A 20,265-nucleotide genomic window follows, 5' to 3' on the forward strand; every position below is an offset into this window, starting at 1 on the left:
AAAAAAAAAAAAAAAAAAAAAGAACCTTCACCCCTCTGCTTCATGGAGAATCCAGCTAGGGATAAACAGGGAGCCGAGTGAAGAGACCATGGGCTGAAGAAAGGAGTCCCTGAGTCTCAGGCTGACACAGGTCTGATGTGGCCTTAGTGCTGGCGGTTTTCAGCAGCCCAGCCTGCAGGCTGCCTTGATCTGGAGCCAGAGCTCTGAGACTGGTGAGACTGGCGCCCACTCTGTTTCTTTTTCCTTAATTTTATTTATGGGTATTGGATATGTGTGTGTGTGTGTGTGTGTGTGTGTGTGTGTGTGTGTGTGTGTGTGTGAGTGAACCATCATGTGGGTACTGGGAATTGAACCTGGGTCCTCCTGGAGAGCAGTCAGCCTCTTAACCACTAAACAATCTTTCCAGCCCCTGCCGCCGTTTCTTGATCTTTAAAATGGGAATCATAACAGCCCCTGCCTCTCAGCACTGTTGAGTATGGGGCTCATACAGAACAGGTCAACAGTGTCAGACTTTAGGGCAATCACTGTTGTTGCTCTTGGAGGCAGAAAAGGGAGAAAAACCAAACAACTCCTTAGGTCAGACCAGTCCTCCCGCTCAGCAATCACAGTTAGATCCGAGCTGCAGGCCAGGTTCGGAGGTCTGGGTAGAGGCTGTGAGTGCTAAGGAAGAGTGAGATGCCTGAAGGATTCACAGTCTTGCCTTACCTCTGCCTGGCAGCGTCTGGTATCTGTTCTCAGAGCCCACGAGGTCCAGGGAGGGCTGAGGAACATCCCCACTGAGGCTGGCCAGCTCTGGCTCACTCACATAGGACCGGAGTTCCACCTGTGGACAGAGTCTGAGCCTGTCAGTTCACTAGCATCACATTGCCCCTTCTGCTCAGTGGACACACCCGGTCTCCAAAGCTCACCTTCAAGTCCCCATTCACACACTGGCCCTGCTCCCGGTCCCTCTTCCTCTCATCCGACTGTCGTTTCAGTCCGCGCACAGATGTGTGCCGAATGATGGTGGCTTCTCTCGGCAGTGGTGGCACAGCTGGGGGCTGGTCCTCTGGGCTGTAGAGTTCAGGAAGTGGTGGCCTGGGAGGCGCCTCATCTTCCTGTGCAGAGAGAGAACAGATCCAGCATCCAGAGGGATGGAAATGAAGGGGTGCTCTTACGAGGCACTGCCACAGGGCCAGCCACTTCAGATGTACATCACCACCCCAGCCAAGGAAGCTTTGAGGAGCTGCCTCCCCTCCAACTCTTTGACTGATATACTTTCTAGTTTCAAAGTGCTACCTACCGGTGACAGTGACCCAGCTCCAGCACTTGGTGTCAAATGACACCTGCCTCCTCAGCACGGTTGTTAGGGGAGGCAGGATGCTGACCACCACTTCTGAGATAGTGACAGCAAACACACCCCAGGGACAGACATCTACCAGCCCTGTAGTGAGTGTTCAGCCTGAACAGACTCCAGGTGGCTCCACACATAGAGCTGAGTCCTTCTTTGTGGGGATCGGCTCATCAGTTAGCATCCTGTTCTTTCTCTTGGAAATGAACCTTCTTACAAAGTCTCTCTAGTGGGTTGACAGGCAGGCAGGAGAGGCAGTTGGTCACTTCCAGGAAGGAAGGGGACAAGGCCAGTCTCCTTGGTACTCAGTAAGCTTGCTGGCTTCTTGGGGCTGTGGCTCTTCCATGCCAGGAGACCAAGCCTGACAATTCATTCACTGATGACAGCTGTACCCCTTCCTCATTAACTCTGCCCTCCTTACTCTAGTCTGACCTATTTCAGGATTTCACAGAATTTAGGAAAGAGTCCAAGCTGGTTCTGAAAACAAACCCCAGCATTTTTGGAGGGGGGGAGTTTCACATTTTAGTGTGTTTGCACGTGTGTGTCTGTGGCAAAAGGTAAGCCATCTGCCTAAGACAAGCACAGGGTCCCCAGAATCAACAGTTTCCAGCCTTGACAAGCCATCAGAATTACCAGCTTCCAGAAAGCTCTCCACAAAGAGAAACCCAAAATACCCACTGTCTATGACCAAAGAAAAATGGCGAGATAGGGTGGCTGAGGGGCATTTTCTTAGACTTTCCCTGTGGCTTCTGTTCCTGTGTTCTTTGAAATTACCCATGACTGGTTTTTAGTTTTACTTATTTATTTATTTAGGATTTTTTGAGACAGAGTTTCTCTATTAAGCCTTGGCTGGCCTGGATTAAAGGCGTGTACCACCACGCTGAGACCATTTCCAGTTTTAAAAATGGTAGTAAATTAAAGAAACAAGCCAAGCCACAATGTGGGGTCCCTGCACTCAATGTGACTGGTGAAGTCACAGTGTAGTAGACACAGATTAGCTGTGTTCTATCCCGGCATAATTCAAGTGCTTAGGGGTGCAAACATGGAGAATTGAGGAAAGAAATGGGCAAGGGAACTATATAGACGCCAAGACCACTGGGAACAAGGGAGGAGACATGGGGTTGGCCATGCTCTGCTTATCGGTCTAAAGTTGGCCTACGAAAGATGGGGGCCTGATTATGATTCACTGACACATTTAAATGTCATTTTTCAGAATAGATATTTTAATAAAAACCTTGCATCACATGTAGGTGCGTGTATCCGCACGTGGGTATGTGAATGTGGGGACAAACATCCTCGAAGCCAGAGGCTTCGGATCTCCTGGAGCCAGAGTTATAAGTGATTGCAAGCCACCTGCTGCTGGTGCTGGGAACCAAACCTCCGTCTTCTCAAAATGCAGTACGGATTCTCAATCACTGAGTTATCTCTCAAGCCCCAGATATTTCATTAAAAAAAAATAATAAAAATAAAAATGAATGGGGCTGGAGGGATGGCTTAGTGGTTAAGAGCACTGACTACTCTTCTAGAGGTCCTGAGTTCAAATCTCAGCAACCACATGGTGGCCCACAACCATCTATCTGTAATGGGATCTGATGCCCTCTTCTGGTGTGTCTTAAGACAGCTACACTGTACTCATACAAATAAAATAAATAAAAAAAAACAAACAAACAAAAAATTGAAGGTAGGTGGTGGTAGTGGCACACACCTTTAATCCCAGCACCCAGAAGGCAGAGGCAGGCAAATCTCTGTGAGTTCAAGGCCAGCCTGGTCCACAAAATAAATACCAGTGTAGCCAAGGCTACACAGAGAAATCCTGTCTTGAAAAACAAAATCAAATTTGATATTTATTTTTATTTTATGTGTTTGGGTATTTTGCCTGCATGTATGTCTGTGAACAGAAGGCGGCATCAGATCCCCTGGAACTGGAGTTATAGTCAGCGCTGGCTGCCATCCGGGTACTGGGGACTGCACCCAGGTCCTCTGCAAGAGCAGTCAGTGTTCTCCACTGCAGAGCCATCTCTCTAGCCCAAGGAGAGTTATTTCTGTTACACACATGTGAATGTCTAAAACAAGCAAACAACCATACAAAAGAATTAAACTGAGGCTGTCAACACTAACTGCTTTTCCATAGCCCCCAGATTCCATCAGCTGCTCCAGAGAAAACTGAGGTAGCTCAGAAAAATGAGAGACTTGCCAAGGACTCAGGGAAAACCTGAGAACTGGCATCTCAGTGCCCTGCCTCCCAGGCTGGCACATCTCCCTCTATGCCAGCCCTGGTTGCTAGGCACCTTGCTACACATCAGCAGCCTCCTCTCCATCAAGGCTGCTGCTCTGGTCTGTACCTCGCATCAAGCTTTGGGCAGGAGATCTCAAAATGGAGCAAAACCAGCAATTCAGACAACGCAGCTTTTATGAGTTATTGCCCATGGTGAGGCAGACTCTGCAACAATGCAGGTGTTAGGGGTCATTCGTGTTGCTGTAAGTCACACTTCACCCTGCTGTAAGGAAGCCCAATAAACTCACTGGTGATCAAGCTGTACTTGGGTGGAGTCATCTCTTTGGTATGTGAGGTGGACTTATGTGTGTGCCTTATGTGTGTGTTCTCATCTCTTCAGGAAGCCACCCAGCACACCCTCAGCTCCTAGCTGCCATAGCTTACCGCCTGAGGCTTTGCCTTGGTTGGCGACTGCAGAGGAGACATCACTTTCCTCAGCTGGGGTGGGTGAGGTCGGTATGGCACATAGGTCTGCAGCTGCGGAAAGAGTCGGACCTCCAGAGGCGTCCGCACGGGGCTGGTGGGAGGGCTGGGCTGCAGGGCTGGCTTGCTCTCAGTTGGAGAGAGTGAAGGCACAGATGGGTGAGGGAACAAAGGCACCGTTTTTCTTTCTGAGGGAATGGGCAGAAACGATTCAAGGATGGAACCGAGACTGTCTCAGTGCAAGGGCCATCTGCCTGCCCCTCTGTGTCCTATGCCAGGAAGATGGCTGGCTGTCTTACCTGGATTTTTGACAGATCCCACCAGGACTCTGTAGTTCTCTTTATTCACACTCAGGCCTGCCATGACATCTTCAATCCTCCACAAATCCTTCTGTATCTGTGACTTCTCCTGGGGAACACAGGGGCCCGTTCAGGATCTTCTTGGCTCCTCACTAAAAGTTTCTTCTGAGGACTTGCCATACGTCTTTAGTTAGAGCCCTTTACCATAGGGGAGTCACACCCTTTGGGACCTGCCAGGGCCCACTCTAAGTCTGCTGGAGAAGCAGACCAGTGAGGAATGCTGGGTGAGCAGTGTTCACCAGTTCAACTGGCCTACTTTACCTAACTTAAAAATAGATGGTCTCGAACAGCGTAGGATGAACTTAAATGATGCATGCAACACCTAGTCCATCTCACAGAGACGGGAAAGAACAGGGGGAGCCTGGACCAGAGGAGGGGAGGGGGAAGAGAGTGGGTTTTTAGTTTCACAAGATGGAAAATTCTAGACTATGGCTGCACAACATGTGGATGGACTTACACTGCTCAACTGTACACTTAAACACAGTTGGGATGTCTGGTGTGGTGGCACACGCCCTTACTACCAGCACTCAGGAGGCAGAGGAAGAGGCAGTTCTGGCCTACATAGTTGGAGGCCAGCCAGGGCTACATAATAAAACTGTAGCTTAAGGAAAAAGATTTAGGATTAGCATTTCAAGTTCAAGGTCAGCCTTGGTTATGCAGTGAGACTTTCCTCAAAAAGCCATGGGCTACCGATATACCTCAGCCACAACTAGAAACAACCATTGGGAATACTTTACCAACAGCAGTCACTCAGTATGTTCAAGCCATTACAGTAAGTATTATGGGATGTTGTTTCTAATGACGGAAGTTATGGGGGGTGGGAGGGATAACAGTGGGAGAGAGGCATCTTCTAGGGATTCTCTGAGGTCATCCCTGAACCAAAGGCAAGTATCCACACTGTCCTCAGCATCTCTCAGAACCACCTGAGTGGGGGACAGTAGGTCCATGGGGAAAGAAAAAACAAAACTCCCCCGAGAAGTTCCTTGGTTTCCTAGGGTTAGGGGAACATCCAGAGTTCACATAGTTGTGAAGGGACCTGAAAGAGGAACCCAGCTCAGAATCCCATCATCAGTTAGCAAGTCCAGCTCTCAAAGAGGCATAGCGTGGGGCCCTGAGCACAAGAAGCCTCCAGGAACACTTGCTGAATCCCAATACACCGAGTCTATGTCAGAGCCCCAAGAAGAGACAGAGCTGAAGGAGAGTTGGAAAACAGGCCATTTTCCGTTTTAAAAATGCTGAGGGTGGAGTAGAAGCCTGAGGCTTACTACAATAGGAGAGAGCACAGGCCAGCTAGAGTGTCCTGAATTTTTTTTCCCCCTCTGTGTTGTCCTGGCTGGCCTTGAACTCAGAGATCTGATCCCCTTTGCCTTCCAACTCTTGATTAAAAGTGTTCACTGCTATGCTCTCTGAATATTCTAACTTTAAGCTAAAGCCACTTCTCCCAGTTTGGCCAGGGGCCAGCCAGCCTGGCTCCAGAAATGAACAACTGAGCAAAAATGAGAGAAGAGGGGACTTCAGGGACTGATTCACACTTTTTCCTCAGGCTATCGAGTAACTACCAGAAACAGGACAGAGGCTGGACTTCCTGCTGCTGTCTAGGGAGAAACTCACCTGGACCCCCCAAAGTGCGCTCCAGGTGGGTATAGGGCCTGAAGCGGGCTCCTCTTGGCTCTGTCCCACCCTTAAAGTTTTATTTATTTTTATTTTTTATTTTTGGTTTTTCGAGACAGGGTTTTTCTGTGTAGCCCTGGATGCCCTGGAACTCACTCTGTAGAGCAGGTTGGCCTTGAACTCAGAAATCCACCTGCCTCTGCCTCCCGAGTGCTGGGATTAAAGGTGTGCACCACCACTGCCCAGTTTTAAGTTTTACTTATTTATTATTTATATGAGCACATGGTAGTTGTCTTTAGACACACCAGAAGAGGGCATCAGACTCCATTACAGATGGTTGTGAGCCACCATGTAGTTGCTGGGAATTGAACTCAGGACCACTGGAAGAGCAGCCACTGCTTTTAACCACTAAGCCATCTCTCCAGCCCCCAGCTCTGCTCTCTTAAAGGACCAGCTTTTTCCCAAACACTGAGAGTTAGGCATGGAGAGCAAAGAGCTCCCTGCTAAAGTAGACTTTGGGACAGCTGTTTGGTAGAGCTCACAGCCCTAACAGGCTAGTGATGGAGATGAGGGAGGTGACAACCCTCTTTCTTGGTCACCTGGAAGAAAAATGCTCTCCTGTGCTGCTCCTGCAGGGTCTGCTTCAGCTGTTCCACATCCTTCTCCAACTTCAGGTACTCGTTCCATGCATTTTCCATCTCCTATAAGCAAGAAAACACTTCTGGTCTCCAGATGCGCCCTCACCTTGTCCCCTCCCAGGCTCAAGGATACCCACCCCTAACCTGCTACCCCCTAGGCAAAGAGGGGAGGGGAAGGCTTAGGTGGAAAGGAGATGGGAACAGGTGATCCTGGCTACCTGCACTTCCCACTCCTCCTCCCTACCCTGGTGGGAAGGTCAACACCACACTAGGCTGACAGCCACAACAGTAGAAATTCAGACATCTCAGAATGCACTATGCAGACTAGAATACAGCCTGAAGACTTCTCCAAGAAACTGGGGCTCCCTTAACTATCCTGATGGAAAGCAGCCCAGGGTGCAGATAGAGTCAGACATGATACCCTGGATAGGTCACCACAGGGAGGCAGTGACACGTTCTCACCCCTGGCCTCATCTCAGCAGCAGCCCCAGGGGAAGTGCCTGTTACCTCTTTACCCTCTACATACCGTGGACTCTCTGCAGAGCTCCGCACGGATGTGGACGAGGTCCTCCTGCAGGAGCCTCTGCTGGCAAGTGATCTTCTCCAGGTGCTGTGGCTGGTCTCGGTACTGCTCTGTCTGCCTGTGTAGCACCTCCAGCACAGATTCTAGCTGGTCCTGTGCCAGAAAGGGCCAAGAGCAAGAGGATGGGCGACCTATCCCCCCAAGGAACCAAACAACTGAGGCCAAAGAGGTGAGCTGAGCTGGAACAGATACAGGGCCTTGGACAGCAGCTCACTGGCCCATGAGGCAGTCTCAATAAAGCTCTGCCTCAGCTTTCTTATCTACAAGATAGGTGCAGATTCCTTATAGGTTATCTGGAGACAAATGGACAAATTCACAGAGAACCTTCCCAAGATCTTGTGAAGAAAAAAAAAAAAAAAAAAAAGAAGCATGTCACAGATCTTCAAGACCATGAATATATCTTATTAAAATATAAAAAGAGAAAAGTCAACCTGAGACCATAACTGTGGCCCCAGTTCACTCCTGTCTTCCCATCTGGACTTGCTGCCTTTCCAGCCCAGATCCCTGGGGTAAGCAACCCGAGGAAGCAAAAGGCTTTGCCCAGTGTGATGAGGGCCACTTTCTCCAAGGCAGACCTCTGAGTTTCTTGTGTGAGGCCATCAGAGCTACCAATAAAGAACCTCTCCCAGGCTGAGACATGGGCCAGCACAGAAAAAGGGATACTTGAACCCAGCAAATACTGGACCCCAAGATCTAGCTGCCTCAGGGATAAGGAAATCTGCACTACACAGAGTGATACTATGTAACCTTGTCCCTTAATTTAAAACTGATGGTTAAATAAAGATGCCTCCAGACTGTAGCTAGGCAGAGGAGAAGTAGGTGGGGCTTCGGTTGCTGGGCTTGAGGTCTGAAGCAGAGACCACGAGGATAACAGAGAGGTGAAGAGAGAAGACAACGCCATGAGGTAAGTGAATTGTGAGAACATGGCCATGAGGACTGGCCAGTTGGAGTATGAGTGGCCCAGGCAGAACGTGGCAAGTTATATTACAGAGTTATTGACAGGGAAGTAGACAGAATAGCTTAGAAGGCTGATGTCTGCCCAGCTCTAGTGCTTTAAGGCTTATTATAAACATAAAGGTTTTATCTGGGAACTGAATGATCAATAGTGGGGTAGAAACCCCCAATTAATTTTAACCACACAGGGGAGGCTCAGATAGAAGTCTTTGAGGAGTACCCTTAGACAAAAAAGACTGAATAAACTAACTCTTGTTTACGTTTTGTGTGTTTTTTTTAAAACAGGACTAAGCATTGTATAGCTGAGGATGAAAATTCTGATTTAGAGTCTACCTTCCAAGTGCTAGGGTTAAAGGTGTATGCTAACCATACCTGTTTTATGTAACGTGAGGATATATGCCAGGGCTTCACATGTTAGGCAAACATTCTATAGCCTGTTACAACTCTAGCCCCTCCTGTTAATGCTAACACAGGAGTGCAAATACTATGTCAGCAAAGCCAAGCTGGGTGCAGTGCCCCCACTCCATCCCACTATTAGGCAGAAATGATGCATACTTTATTCTCCTTGAGAGCTCGGATCTTGTCTTCCAAGTCCTGAAGTATCCTGTCTTGTTCACAGAAGATGCTCAGCTTGACCTGTGAGCAAGAACGAGTTGGAGAGGGCAGGGGGAGAGGTGAGAACATGGCGGATGGCATTGGGAACAAGAACAGAACGCCTCTGGACAGTGAACATGGAAACCCTTCTGGAAGCTGCCCAGGTCCGGGTCAGGAGGTGGCCAAGGAGCCAGCCTGTCTCTGGTAACTCACATCAATGTCACTCTCGGCGATCTTCATGGGCTTCAGACTTCGATCTTTAAGAAGGTCTCGGCCTGTCATCTGGGAGGTGAACAATTTAATGATTAACATGGTGTGTGGAGTCAAATAGCAGGAAGGAAGGTTAGTCCTATGGTGGATGGATGTGGAAGCCTTAGCAGAGGCGGGGGCTCATGGCACAAAATGGGCAAGAACTTGAGCACTATCTGTACTGTTTTAATGCCTGCTTCATTTTATGGAAAAACTGAAACCTGTTGGTGATCTTAATAGAAGTATTAAGTTTCTCAAATTAAAGAAAATGCAGGTGCTCAAGTTACAGGGTCATCAGTTTGCCCCAAACGAGCATGAGACATTTCTATGAGTCTTTGGAGGTTTGCCATTGGTAAGAGAGGCGTGCTACTATACCTAGGGACAGACACAGTTTGTCCAGTTGCTGTCCAGGTCTCTGCTTCAGGTCTCTGAGAAGCCACTTCCCCATGGACAAGGGCCAGTCTTTCTTATCCTACACTACTAAAAGATCCAGCCAGAGTGGGAAGGGACCCAGGTCAGATCCAGCCAGTGGTTTAAGATTCACACCCAGACAACAAGGCTTGGCTGTACTCAAGTGAGTTACAACCTATCTTACCACCTCAACAAAGCAACAAACAAGTCTCCCACACTTCCAGGCTCGTAGAACATCCCATTTTACATCCCCTGTCAACTGTAAGCAGGCAGTTTGCTGCCGTCCTGTTCTCATTGACTCCCGACTCTCTATCCCATGCTCCCCTTTCCCCGGGCATCTTCCTTTCATAGGCTGTGAAGATGTGGGCTTCTGTGGGCACGACAAGGTCAGGTTAGAGCACCTCAAGCCACACAGCCTTTCTCTGTTCTGTTCTGCAGCCCTGCCAAGTAGACACGGAGAACAGGGTAACCATGGCAGAGGCAGGTAGTGTGTGTGCTAGGCAGACGACCCTAAGATGGACAGACAGTCACTTGCTGAAGTGATAGCCTTTGCTTTCTCCCCATTCCATCTGGAAGGCCCGAGAAGTCTGCCAGTGTGAGCCAGGAGTCAAAAGTGCTGTCAATCATTCTCTTCAGACTAACCAGTCATGTGCCCAACTGCCCTACACCCTCCCTCAGCAAGTCCAGGCCACTATCAAATGACTTCTTTAAAAGAATATTTATTTTCTATGTACGGTATTTTGCCTGTCTCTGTCCGTGTATCATATCATATGCATGGATCTATATACCCATGGAGGCCAGAAGAGGATGCTGGATCTCCTGTAATTGGAGTTACAGACATGTGAGTTGCTATGTGGGTGCTGGGAATGGAACCTGAGTCTTCTGGAAGAGAAGCCAGTGCTCTTAGCCACTGAGTCATCTCACTACAGAAGAAGTCAATGACTTCTCGCTTTGAGCTGATGACTGCTTCCATTTGGTCACACAGCAAATGGCAGGGACCCTGGCCTTGGTTATTTTGTGGTAGTGCCTGAATATAAAGCCTGGCATATGAGAAAGAATTCAGCAAGCATCATGGAATTCCTAGAGGTCTATGCAAAGTATGTGTACAAACATGCACATACATGGATAGAACACGGAGGCCCGAGGGGAGGGCTGTGAGTTGGTCTCTTCTCCGAAGAAGCTGGCCTTGGCTTGTTAACCAGCTAGAAATCACTTTCAAATTGAGGTGCACTCTGGGGATTTCCCCCAGCAAACTCTTCCCCCCTTTTCCCCTGAAGCTTTCTATTGAGGATGTCTCTGATGCTTAAATAAGGCAGAGGATCTAACTGAGCAACGCCTCATTTATCCAGCGCCATCAGGAAAGAAATGAAGTATCTACACACAAAGGCATTCTGAGAAGGAGAAATCCAAATTAGACCTTCTGGTGGCGTCCCCTCTGGAAGTGTGCCCTTTACTGCTGTCCTCGGTGACTCCGGAGCCAACCTTTTGTTTCTCTCTCCCTCCAGGGATACCCACATTCCCTTTTTTTCTAAGAAATAGGCATCTCTCGTTCTCTCTGATGCGCTGTTTATAGGAGTTGGGAGTAGGAATTCAAAGTCCTTGCCTTTCTTTCTTCCTTTTGAGTGGGTCTGGTGTCCTTCAGTGTGTCCCTCCCACACAGGGTGCCTGTTACTGCTGTGGGGCTTAGAATATCAAATCACAATGATGTTGCTCATTTCTCCTCTCCAGACATATTAAGCACATTAGGGGGGCACTGTGGAGACTAGGGTGCATTTTCTCTCTATCCTTAAAGCCCAGCCAGGACCAGGCATATGGAGGAGATCTGGAGGATGTTAGCTGAGTGAGTTCAGGAATATGTCAAAATCAGACTGACTGGTATGGCTTCCGATGGAGTAAAGGTTACAAGTGACAGGGCACCGGCTCCCTGAAAGACTTACACTCCTCAGAGGTCCCTCAGATTAGCTCCGTTCCAGAGAAAGGATGCTCTGATGAACAGTTACAGCCATGGGTAGTACATGGCAGTTAAGTTTCCCTTTTTAAATTGTGCTCAGCAGTAACAGTATTTCTATCCACTTAAAACATTGACAAAGGTCCCCAGTATCTGTCCCCAGAAATATCAAAGGTCTCAGGTCCCCATTTATCTTAAAGAATCTCTACATGGGAAGAGACTCAGCCCCTGGGCCACCCCACCTCCCCTCTACCACATCAGAACATGACACCTGCCCCTCAGTCTCTAGTCTCCCTCAGAATGCTCCAAGAGCTGGTTACATTGCAAAGGAGACATAGGGTGGCCATCCAGTTCCAAACTGGGTCCTGCATGTCAATATCCTGCCCCGAGAAAAGGCAGAGGCAGTGGGATCTAAGGCTTCTCTAAACTCCCATAAACTCATGCTCGGCCATACCAATGTGGAGGCAGACAAGTGAAGATGGAGACACAATGCAAGCTGGTGGCAAGCTCCCCACCCCTCTGCAACACAAAAGATGGAGCCACAGGACACCACAGATGAGCGGCTCAGCCACAATGCTGAAGAGAGCTTTGGGTTAAAGAAAATCAACCGAAATGACTTGCAGGAAGCGTGGGGCGGGTCAGGAGAGCAACTGCTTAAGCAAGTGATGGTGCCGGCCCTGAGCCAGAAGCAATGGAATGGCCCCGCCTGGAGACACGGATCCGATCATCTTACGCTTCTCCCGGGCCGACAGCCCCGTGCTGACTTCTTCAGCACTTTGTAAAGCACGTTGATCAAAGGTTCATTATTTTTAATCTGTTCCAAACAGAAAGGCAAATACAACAAAACGTAACAGGTGAGACATCCGACAACACTGGAAGCAGCCACAGTCTGGGGGCTGGAGAAGGGGAACCTCGGGATGAGGTGTGCAGACAGTTAAGACGTGCCTCGAGCCTTGGTAAAGTGAGCTCCCAGCTAGGGGCGGCCTCTAAAGAAAGAACTGGCCTAGCCAGTTTTGCTTGCTTGGGGGCCCCTGTGTGGGCTGACCATGCACAAGGGCCACTTCCTGCTTCCCTTCCTTCCCGGTTCTGCAGAGGAAGGTGAGGGGAAGCCTGACAGAAGAGATCTGCTTCTTCCTGCCTCCCTCACAATGTTCTGTAACACCTGTAAGCTCGGTTTATGCATTCATCTCAGTTCTAACAATTATTTCCAACAGAATTTCCTCAGCCTTCAACTCCATACTTGGATGCAGCTAAATGTTTCTGCCTACCCAGAGGATCCAGCTGCTCACAAACAGTGCTGTATACAGTCTGTCAGGCCTTGAAATGGCTCAGTGTGCAGTGCTGTCACTGAGCCTGATGACCTGAGCTTAATCCCTGGGAGCCATATGGAGGAAGGAGAGAGCCAGCCCCTGCAGACCTCCAAATGCAGGCCTTAACATATGCACACACACCTCCACACACACTCGCACACAGACACATTAAAGAAATGCATAGAGAGAAAACACTGTCTCCACCGCCAGGTGTGTGGATCCCAAGCCAACCAAGTTTTATTTTTATTACAGTGTTGGAAATGGAACCCGGCCTCATTTATACTAGATAAGTACTTTACCCCAAGTTACACCCACAGGTTGGCATCAGAATTCCTACTCAAGTCCTCCAACTTTAGTGTCGAATCACCTGGAAGGCTCAGGCTCCACCCTGGAGGTCCTTGTTGAGCAGGTCTGGCCTAGGACTCAAGATTTGGCATTCCTAACAGATTCCCAGGTACTGCTGCTGTGACTGGTCAGGAACCATACTTGAGAGCCACCACTTCCGAGATGTAGCTCAGTTGGTTCTGTGCTTGTCTGGCATTCACAAGCCCTGGGCTCCATCTACTACCATATAAAATGGACATGGATATACCTACAAAACCCTAGTACTCAGGAGAGAGAGGCAAAAAGACACAAGTCCAAGGTCATCAGGCATCCAAGGACAACCTGGGATAGATGAGACCTTGTTTCAAAACAAAAACAAACAAATACAAAAACAACCACTTTGAGGTAATCTTTTCTTTCTCAACTGTCACTGTATTTTAAAAACAGCTAAGGAATTGTTTGATCAAGTCAGAATCTCTAAGCACAAGACTTGAGCACTGATGTACACTGTAGTGGTTTGAATAAAATTGGCTCCCAGTGACTATTAGGAGGTGTGGCCTTGTTGGAGGAAGTGGTCACTGGGGGCAGGCTTTGAAAACTCAGACGTTCAAGCCACATCCAGTGTGGCAACCACTTCTTGCTGCCTGTAGCTCAAGATGTAGAACTCTCAGCTCCTTCTCTAGTACCACGCCTGCCTGCTTCTCGCTGTGATAATGGACTAAACCTGTGAACTGTAATCCAGCACCAGCGAGATGTTTTCCTTTATAAGAGTTGCCATGGTCATGGTGTCTCTTCACAGAAATAGAAACCCTAACTAAGACATGCATTTTCCAAATTCCCTAGTGCTTTAGTTCATGGCTGGGCTTAGTAATCTCTGGATGGCTGACCTCAAGTTTTAGTGTGTACAAGAATCACGCCTGAGCGTGGCTTGAGCAGAGGATCCTGGATACAAGAGTGCTAACTCAGTAGAGATTTTAAAAAACAACGAAAGGTATTTTCGTATTCATCTGTGTGTATATCCTATAGTACATGTGTCGGTCAGAGGACAACTTGTGGACTTGTTCTCCCCTTCCACCTCATGGGTCCTGGTTTCAGGCCACGAGGCTTGGTAGCAAGTACCTACACCTGCTTCACCTCTAACCTCTGCTTTTAAATTTATTTTTATTGATTGATTTTTGAGTCAGGGTTTCTATCTTTGGCTGGCCTGGAACTATGTAGCCCAGCTGGCTTTGAACTTGAAGCAATCCTTTTGTCTCTGCCTTACTGAGTGCTGGGTCTAAAGGCATGCATTATGCTAGGCTCTGAAATCTGTTTGTTCTTTGTGACAGAGTCTCTGCAGGAAGCTTTGCTGGTTGTCCTGGAACTCACTATGGAGACTAGGCCAGCCTCAAGCTCACAAATATTCGCCCTCCTCTGCCTCTCAGGGCTAGGACCCAAGGAACAAGCCACCATGCCCAGCTTTAAAAAAATTTTTTAAAGGGAGAAAGTCATTATGTTCTGTGAGCTGGCCTCTAATTTACAGGCTCAAATGATCCTCCTGTCTGAGTCCCCCAAGAAGCTGTGACCCCAGGTGTGTATCGTCATACTTGACTCAGATCTATATTTTTAAAATCACGGTCCTAGATGCTCTAGAAATAGCTGATGGCCCAGATTGCAACCTAAAAACTCTGCCCCAGAGGCTGGCTTTGCAAACGGACAAGCCCTGATCTTAGCGAGAACTCACGGTGCTACAGATGTGGAGCCAACAATGGTACTCCCTGGGGTTGAAGGCAACCTTCTGTATCTACAAAGGCATCACTTGAGCAGCCACAGATATACCCTGCTCAGCCTCGCCTGGATGCACTTCACGGCTATATAAAAATAACTCCACGTTGGGAGTATAGGCACACACCCACAGCCCAGGAGCATCACTTGAGCCCAGATATTTGAGAGCAGCTTGGGTAACACTCTGAGATGCTATCTAAAAGGATAACTTTTTTTTTTTTTTTAATGCTATGGACGACAGCGACCCAACAACAGCCCATTCTTTTAAGTCAGTTAATGGAGTTCAGGTTCTGGGAACTAGAATTTCCATGATGGAAACACAGCCCACAGATGACTAACTCAGGGCTGTAGTCAGTTCCAGCCATGGAACTTTGCAGAACTCCCTTGACTTCCCTGAGACATGGGTTCTTGGTTAATAGGATAGGGATAGTAACTCCTATTGCTCAGTTATTGTGAGAATTAAATCACAAATCAACCAGACAGACACTGCCAGGCAGAACAGAAGCTTCACCACGGCTCAGCCCTTTCTACCCTGGCATCACCAAGAGAGCAAGCACTCTCCAAAACACACTGGCTAAGAGCTGCATCTTCTGCAAGGTGCCTGCATTTGATCTCCTGGCCCCAAGCAGGGATATTCATCTGAGGGAAAGGAACTGTGGAAGGTGCTAGGGAGAAGTCACCACCAGTGAACTCAGGACACCCAGAGGGGTGATGGGCCCTGGATCCTTAGCTCTTGGGACAATAACATAGATGACCCTAAGTTGACACATCAGAGTGAGGGACAATGCAGATCAGATGTGGCAGGGGAAGTATTCTCTAGAGAAACTCGTTCTAGGGCTGGGGATAAAGCAGTGTCATAGCACCTGCTCAGCAATCACAGGCCCTAGCAAACCATGCGATGTGCGCACACCCACACCCACCTACACCCAACACACACACACACACCCACACCCACACCACACTTTGGCGGCGGCACAGTCCAGCTACTTGAGGGGCTGGTGCAAGGTCAATGCTAGCGTGAGAATTTAATTTATTAATTAATAATCATAAAACAAAAAGTAAAAAGAGATTTGGTGACATAGTTGAATATGCCTCAGAGGTAGGGTGCTTGCATGAGGCTGGAGGTTCAATCCCATAGAGAGAGAATGGTTGTAGAGGGGTGGTCCTCTGCGCTCATTCAAGTGCATCCACTTTCCTGGGTGTGCGAATCTCTTCTCGTGCTGTCTCTACCTACAGTACCTGCATCTACATCCCCCTCATTTCAAGGACATCCTGCCCAGCATGTCATGGGATCCACTTTGGAGTTCCAATCTGTGTGGCCCTGTGAGAGGACATTCACCACCACAGAGAAAGCCCTTTCAGAAGACCATTTCTACCAACTGAACCGTCTGCCTATAGCTGCCATCTGCTTGGCTTAATCCTCTTCAGAGCCACAGAAAACATAGGGGAAGAGGGGAACCTGAGTTCAAAGGTGACATCAGCATATCAAGGGAGGCAGAGTAGAGATGTGCCTAACTTCCTGGACTGCGACCCCTGACACGGGAAATAGGAATGGCACGTTTAGATTTAGCAGACTTTGAACATCTGTAAACATAATCATCTGTAGGCCCTTGACCCTGGGCTCTGTGTCCTGTAGTGGGCCACTCTTCCGGATCTGTGCATGGCAGACCAGGTCCCTGCCCTCTGACAGAAGCCATGCAAGCACACTGGCCTTTCTGATCATTACTTCATACATAACCTCTCTTCTCTCTCTTGGGTAGACAAGAGTCAAGCCTCCCCCAGCTGCAGGGAAGGTTCACTCCTGGACTACTTCCCTGAGAAGAGCTTAGAAATTACAGGAGCAGATACACAACCAGGACATTCTGGCTACAAGCCCAGCTGTTCTCATGATAATGTCAGCATCCAGAATACCTCCTCGGGTGACATAGCTCCTAGCTAAGGAAGCACCCCCAGGAAGCAACTTGCCTCTCCGGTCCATCAAACCCATTCCCTGCCACCCTAACCCAAGCTTGGCTCCCCCCAAAAGTTTACTGCCTTAGGGACCATGGCAGCATAAATGGCATGTGCTGTAAGGCAGGTAGCAAGGTGGATGTGAGCTTTAGGGTGAGTGAGCGCTGGATGCAAATGTATCTCTGTCTCTGGTGCGATCTTGAGAAGGTAATTCACCCCGTTATGGGACCACAGTGCAAGCTAATGTGGTACAGTGAAACTCAGAACATGGGCCGTCGCTATTCGGCTTCTGTCTGAGTCGCACAACAGGAAGTCTTGCGCCTCAATCTCTCCTCCTCCATTCTCTTCCTTCCTGAAAGGCCTATGACAGAGTCAGGAGTCAGCAGGATTTACTCCACCTCACTCCACGGCTCTAATCTCACCACTTCATGGCTGCGGCTCTCTTTGGCTTACTCTGTCCCTACCGACTTCATCATAACTGCTCAGAGCCATGATTGTTCAAAGCTCTGCTCACATGCTCCCCACTGCCTTAGAAGCCTTTCTCTCACAGCCCATGGAATTCTCATGACTCCAGCTCAGAACTGAGCCAAACAGATGTTTCCATGGTCACTGTATACACTATCATTTGGGATATTTTCTCTCCCTAATCCATACTATTTGGAAATTTCTTAAGACTAGGGCCTTCAGTTTTTCTTTTGCATCTGCCCTTGACTTCTGTAGAGCTGGGCATACAGCAAGTGCTTAACAGATGTATGAACTAGGAGATATCTAACCAAAGGTCTAGGTCAGCATGGGAACCCCCACATGCTGCCTTAGGTTCTAGCATTTACAGCTGAGTCCCACAGGCTGGAGACAATCCCTGCATCAGAAATGTCTTGAGCCAGGTATACGGTGCAATGAAGATAAACGTGGTCCACGACCTTCTTCCCTCCCTGGGTTGACTAAGGTTACACTCCTCTAGTCTGTTCCAGAGTTCAGGCATGAAGAGGGCTGTGGTCAGAGGGAGCTTGTAGGTTGTGGCAACCCAGAAGCAGCTTTCTTTGGACCCTTTCAGCTCTGTTGTAAAGGCTAAGCCAGAGCTTGAGCTTCAAGTACCCATAGGATACCTCACATACACCAGCCAACTCCCTATGAATCAAACACATCCCTGCCAGCAGCAGAGGCTCTGGCAAAGCCACTGGCTATTTCCCAGGAACCTCTAAACCAAGGGAAGCAACAGATCAAATCATGACCCTCACATTGTCTAAGCCAGAGATCTCATAACAGGGCTCAGAAGCAATTCCGTAAGAGTCAGAACATAAACAATGACTTTTTCCTGATTCAGACAAGAGTTTTTACTTAGGGCCTGGAACTTGAGTCGGGCTCCAGTAAGTAATACTTGCAGAAAGATGAGTGTCCATGGTAGTGGAATCCTGATGCTACCTATCCTTAAAGTATTACCTTTATTTAAGAGTAATGTATGTGCCTGTGTGAACTTAAGTGCCTCACATGCGTTGAACTGCCTATAGAGGTCTAAGGGAATCAAATGCTCTGGAACCGATTAGTAAGTGAACTAATCGGTGAATCGGTGGGTGCTGGGAACTGGACCTGGGTCTTCTGCAAGAGCAGCAAGCACTCCTAACCCTTAAGCAATCTCTCTAGTCCTACCACCCACCTTCAGATCCAGATACTCCAGGTCCTTCTTCAGCTGGAGGTAGGTGTCATCAGCCTTCCAAGGAAGCAGAGAGGAAAAACAAAACAGAACAGTTACAAACACCATGGCTTAAATAACCTGGGTCTTCCAAAGCAGATCGTTCACATTACACTGGAGACACGGGACCACAGCAGATCAACACACCAGGCCACAGAGGAAGCACAGATGTCTTGTTGCAACTCAGAGCCCTCTTTCAGCATGGCAGAGTTTGTGGGTCAGTGAGGAAAGCCAGCTTATCCCTGCACCCATTGCTGTATGATGGGAAGGACAAGAGGGTTAGGGCAGAAGAGCAATGAGGCAGATGCCGGGCTCCTGAGGCAGAACCAGAAGATCTGCCCGGAACAGCACTCGCCACACTCGAAGCTAGGATCCCATTGACACAGCTATTCCGATTGTTGGCATCAAATCTTTTGGCTTGTGTTGTCACATGCATGAAGTGTCAAGACCCCAAGTGATGTGGATGGATGACTGGAAAAGGTAGAGAGAAATGACTTGGGTGATCCAGGAAGACCCGGTATGACTTTAGACTCCAGAGGGATAAGTAACTGCTGCTGGAAGTTTCCCTGGAAATTTTGCTCTTTTTGTTCAGTAAGAAGTCAGAGCAGCCATATTAGGGGGTTGTACTGGCTAGTTTTGTGTCAACTTGACACAGGCTGGAGTTATCACAGAGAAAGGAGTTTCAGTTGGGGAAATGCCTCCATGAGATCCAGCTGTAAGGCATTTTCTCAATTAGTGATTAAGGGGGGAGGTCCCCTTGTGGGTGGTGCCATCTCTGGGCTGGTAGTCCTGGGTTCTATAAGAGAGCAAGCTGAGCAAGCCAGTGGAAGCAAGCCAGTAAAGAACATCCCTCCATGGCCTCTGTATCAGCTCCTGCTTCCTGACCTGCTTGAGTTCCAGTCCTGACTTCCTTGGTGATCAACAGCAATGTGGAAATGTAAGCCGAATAAACCCTTTCCTCCCCAACTTGCTCCTTGGTCATGATGTTTGTGCAGGAATAGAAACCCTGACTAAGACAGGGGTAGTATAGGAGTTCCTGAGTAAGACTTGCTTGTGGTGTCTTCGATGGTCTATCAATCTCTTCAGTGTGTGTAATTATTGAGGAAAAGGCTCCCCACAAATCACACTCCTGTTCAGCAGATCACAGAAGCTGAGGCAGAAGAGCTGCAAGAGCTGAAGAATGGTCCAGATACCATGTTCTTAATGAACTGAGGCCTCCAGCTGAACCCAAGGATGGGGAAGGTGCACAGCTCTGGTGTGAGACAGTCACCGACACACACATGAGAAGCTCATATCGTGCCTTAGGCGTGGAAGCCCTATCTTTAAGGGATGCTACAGCTGACATAAGCTTATTTCTTTCCCTGGACTGCCTCCCTCCTCATCCCACTTTCCCAAGTCACTGTCCCTGCACACTTTGAACAGGACAAGAAAAGACAGCTGGAGAATGCTATAAGTCAAATTCAGGACTTAGGACTTTTTTCTTTTCCCTTTGGCTGTGTGTCTCTGCATGTGATAAACATGTATATATGCATGGTTTTGCATGTGAGGGAACACATGTGTAAGCACTCCATTGCTCTTCCACCTTATTTATAAGGTGGGCTCTATTACCCAGAGCTCACAGATGCACTTAACTAGTCTTACTAGCCAGCTTGCTCTAGAGTTGGAATCACAGGAGGATGGCCACACCCACCCAGCCTTTACAGGGCTACATGTGCAATGCAAGCTCTTTAGCCACTGAGCCACTCAGTCTCACAACTTACTTTGTTAGTTTGTTTGTTTGCTTTTTAACATGTCCTTCCTTCCTTCCTTCCTTCCTTCCTTCCTTCCTTCCTTCCTTTCTCTTTTTTTTTTT

General features: G+C 48.4%; 1 protein-coding gene across 1 annotated transcript in view; it reads right to left on the reverse strand.

The window, feature by feature from the left end:
- The window catches only part of Plekha7 (pleckstrin homology domain containing A7), a 183,534-nt gene that overhangs the window by 13,518 nt on the left and 149,751 nt on the right, over nucleotides 1-20,265 (reverse strand). Inside the window, exons 13-21 of the mRNA XM_029535811.1 lie at nucleotides 18,378-18,431; nucleotides 8,981-9,049; nucleotides 8,729-8,809; nucleotides 7,163-7,312; nucleotides 6,598-6,699; nucleotides 4,328-4,436; nucleotides 3,990-4,216; nucleotides 909-1,097; nucleotides 706-823 (exon numbers count right to left, since the gene is read on the reverse strand). Coding sequence (XP_029391671.1) covers nucleotides 706-823; nucleotides 909-1,097; nucleotides 3,990-4,216; nucleotides 4,328-4,436; nucleotides 6,598-6,699; nucleotides 7,163-7,312; nucleotides 8,729-8,809; nucleotides 8,981-9,049; nucleotides 18,378-18,431 — 1,099 coding nt within the window. The remainder of the gene's footprint in view (nucleotides 1-705; nucleotides 824-908; nucleotides 1,098-3,989; nucleotides 4,217-4,327; nucleotides 4,437-6,597; nucleotides 6,700-7,162; nucleotides 7,313-8,728; nucleotides 8,810-8,980; nucleotides 9,050-18,377; nucleotides 18,432-20,265) is intronic.

The sequence above is a fragment of the Mus pahari genome, chromosome 1, assembly GCF_900095145.1.
Source record: "Mus pahari chromosome 1, PAHARI_EIJ_v1.1, whole genome shotgun sequence".
Lineage (NCBI taxonomy): Eukaryota > Metazoa > Chordata > Mammalia > Rodentia > Muridae > Mus > Mus pahari.